The 4,084-nt window shown below is 38.5% G+C and overlaps 1 protein-coding gene across 1 annotated transcript in view; it reads left to right on the plus strand.

Moving 5' to 3' along the window:
- Window positions 1-4,084, plus strand: part of LOC106871658 (cytosolic carboxypeptidase 2) — a 229,443-nt gene that overhangs the window by 134,640 nt on the left and 90,719 nt on the right. Inside the window, exons 8-9 of the mRNA XM_052967648.1 lie at window positions 1,138-1,262; window positions 1,958-2,146. Coding sequence (XP_052823608.1) covers window positions 1,138-1,262; window positions 1,958-2,146 — 314 coding nt within the window. The remainder of the gene's footprint in view (window positions 1-1,137; window positions 1,263-1,957; window positions 2,147-4,084) is intronic.

Raw genomic sequence — 4,084 nt, forward strand, 5'->3', positions numbered from 1 at the left:
GGGAAGTGCTGTTACACCCGCCGTACTCTCCTGATTTCGCACTAACGGATTTCCACCTCTTTCGATCTCTTTCAAATGCTATGCGCGCAGTTTCGTTCAATACTGATGTAGAATTGAGAGCTTACTTGGATGAATTTTTTGAGTCGAAATTGGGTGATTTCTACCAACGAGGTATTGAAAATCTTGTTGAACGTTAGGAAGAAGTTGTAAACAACAAGGGTGAATACATTATTGATTAATTAGTTGTTATTTTTTATTAAACCCTTTAAATAATTTTAATTTAAAAAAAAACGGCGGCAACTTAGTTGCCAACCCAGTATATATATATATAAGTCTGTGTGGGTGTGTGTGCGCGTGAGTGTGTGTGTGTGTGCGTGTGTGTGTGTGCGTATGTATCTGTTATATGTATAAACATATCTACACCTATATATAAATACTCATACATAGATATATATATGCATTCGCGCGTATATGCACACGCATACACACATATATTTAACAAAACATTCATAAGCTATGAGCACCTAAATTACTATATCGCTTACCAGAAGTATACAGTCATACACTCGCATATGGCGTAATGACAATGACTATTAAAGCAGACAACAGAGGAAGGACAAGTTTGACAAATATGGTGCTAATTCAATGCTTTACTGAAGAGTGATAGCGACAGGGAGAGAGCGCTAAAGAGAGTTTTAACGTTTCGGACATTTACTTTTCATTAGAGAAAAAGGAAGACAGACAGAAAGAGAAGTGTGAGAACGAGAAACAATCAATAAAACAAGGGCAGACTAAGAGTTAAACCCTAGTGGCGAGATAAAGAGTGAGTAGCAATAGAGGAGAAGCGATATGTGGAAGGAAAGAAAGGATATGGTGTGATTCAAATCTGTCGACCAAATCAAGGTATGCTGAAGAAGAATGTATGTGTGTATAAGTGTATGCTTGTATATGTGTGTAGTATAACATATACACACACATACAGAAACACACATGTGTGTTTACACATGCATATGTATTCATACACATCACTAGATAAACTTGCATAGACCGCTTCCTGTGTTTTATACTTGTTTGTTAATTAGTACTTGTTTGTTAATTCATATTTATTTGTTTGTTTTTATTTACGTTTGTTAATAGATACAAGCGATGAAGAAAAACAAGCTGTAGTATTGTCAGCTCGTGTCCATCCTGGAGAATCACAGTCAAGCTGGATGATGAAAGGAGTTTTGTATTTTCTGACTAGTCCTCATGTGGCAGCACAGGTAAGGTTCCGTAATGATATGGCTGAAACCTGCTATTCACTTACACATGCGCGCGCGCGCGGCAGTGGAAACTCCGTTGTTCTCGATCCCCGGTTCATATCCCTGCTCACTGCTATCGGAACAGAGATGGCTATCCACAAGTGCGAGCCCCGTGGCCATCTGCACAACGCTTTTTCCATTTTGTCCGCTGGAATCACGAGGCGGACTGAATTACAGGAAGTCAGGAGAATGTAAGAATTTCGTAGCTTACTACGCGAGCAATAAATTTATACATATTCATAATATATAATTTTAGAACTCTTTATTTTAAACAAATATTTTGAGTAATTATATATATAGATGATAGGTTATAGTATTTTTGACAGATGCTAGTGGTGCGTGGAGAAATCTATGGTTATTTATCAGGAAAGAGAATCCATTACATTTTTGAAGAAGAAATAATGTATTTATTGTTAATGCTGTCTCCAGATAAGATGGTTTTACTAGTCAAATATCTGTCTATTTATAAATTAATAATATTTTGGCAGTGTAAAAGTCGGTCTGCGAGTAGGACAATAAGCAGTGCATATTACCAGGTTTATGCCATTTACAAATTAAAAGGCCTAGTTTTCGGTGACACGAGAATACTAATATTAAAGATGAATTGATATATAAACCAATATTCTCGTATATTTAACTGGTTTTGGTTTTTGCAGGAATTACGTAAGAAGTTCATCTTTAAAATAGTTCCCATGTTAAACCCAGATGGGGTTATAATCGGCAACTATCGGTGTTCATTAGTCGGACGTGATTTGAACAGGAATTTTCGGCACCCCATTAAAAGTAGTTGCCCCACGGTATGGTACCTGAAGTCTATGATCGAGGAACTCGGCCAAAATCACCAAGTAAGTATTTCTTCGCAATTGCAACAAACCCAAACCAAGTATTCCTTGCCCCAACCTAATAAATATTTTCCTAATTTAATAAATGACACAATTACACCGCGGTACGCGGCATGCCTAGTCCTTCAGGCAACTGATATTGACAGCAAATGGACCGTCTAACCCGCGGAACTTGTTCTCACCGCGGAAGCAGAAGAGCAACCGCTCCGTTTTGGTCGGCTATAAAGCGGGGAAAGACACGACGGTCAGATAATAATATATGACCGATGCAATGTAAGTATTCGCCGCCTCCACCCGGCCATTCAGAGGTTGTTTCCTCTCTGCTCATTTTTTGGGGAGACTAACCACCCTGCTTGTCATCTCTTCGCAGTTCTTGCCCACCTGGAGGTCTGGATCAGACCAACTCCCGAGCAGTTTATCCAATCTGTTCGTACATCACTCCAGGTGCCGAGTTAACAGGCGCACTGACTTCTGATTAATTTTTCTCTCTTGATAATGCCTCTTATTCTCTGGGAGTAGTATCGATCACCTTTGTGTGTTGTATCTCACGCTACTATGGTTTGTGATTTAGGCACAAGGCCTGTAATTTTTGAGAGGAAGTCGATACCATCGACTTTACCGTGTTTGCACACAAGTTGCAGCGTCCAGTCCTCTGTACTAGATAAGTACCTGCTCATTGCTATTGTGGAGGTCTTATAGCACAGTTCTACCTGCATCGTTCCTCTTCCCCCATTACTTCTAGGTAGGTACAAGAGATCAACATTTGCTTTTAGGTGGTGTATGTTCTTAGAAGTTAGTAGTCTGTCTCTTTGTCTTCCTGTCCAAGCGCGGGAGCTCTGTAAGATTTCAGCTAATGATGTTAAAACTATATTGGACTACTGGAAGTGGAAATCGCTTCGATGCGATTTTTGGAGTTGAGTTCAGTTTTTAGTATGAGTTTTATTCTCCTGTAATATTCCTTTCTTATTTTTTCCTTCATAGTAGCATGTTTTATACCATCTCCGTTTATCCCCAAGTATTTGTAATTTACTTGCAGGTCAAGCTCCTCAATGGTAGTGTCGGTATCTAATTTAATGGAAGCTGTTTTCCTGAGCTTGCCTCTTACAAAAGTTGCTTTAGCACATTTATCAAGGTCGAAGTCCATCCCGATGTCATTACTGAATTCTTCAACAGTTGTTAGCAGCCCTACAAGCTCTTCGGCATTTCTAGCAAACAGCTTCATTTCATCCATGTAGAACAGATGGTTTATTGTATTGTAAACTTTGAACCCATACCTGAGTAATTGACCTTTGCACCCATAAGAATTCCTTTTTGAGCTTGTGGAAGGATAGATCTCTGTTTAAAGAAAGTGTACATTCTGTCAGTTAATATGGATGTGAAGATCTTGTAAGTGGTGTTGAGACATGTTATTGGTCGGTAGTTCTTTGAATTTGTTGTGTATTCAGTTTTTGGTAGAAAGTATGTTGTTCCTCTGCTCAACCAGGCAGATATTTGCTCTGGGTTCTGGATGACATCAGACAGGGATGCAGCTAAATTTTGGTGTACTTCTGCCAGACAATTTAGCCAGAAGTTAGGAATTCAGTCCAGTCCTCGAGTTTTCCATTTGTGAGTCATCCTACTTAGTTCTTCTACTTCTATTGCTTCCCGTTTCTGCCATGATAATAATAATAATAATAATAATAATAATAATAATAATAATAATAATAATAATAATAAGACTAAAACAATACCTATTGTCATAGGTGCCCTGGGAATGACAGCGAAACGGGCTGATAGTGCTCATGGGAACTGCCCATATCCTACGTAAAATACCGTCTATGTGATCTCAAATTTTAAAACAAACACATAATTTTCTTATGGTTTCTTAAACATTCTCTAGAACAACACGATATACAAATCGAAATATATGGTACCCTAGGCATAACACCTACATGAGCTTCT

Source organism: Octopus bimaculoides, chromosome 4 (genome assembly GCF_001194135.2).
Source record: "Octopus bimaculoides isolate UCB-OBI-ISO-001 chromosome 4, ASM119413v2, whole genome shotgun sequence".
Lineage (NCBI taxonomy): Eukaryota > Metazoa > Mollusca > Cephalopoda > Octopoda > Octopodidae > Octopus > Octopus bimaculoides.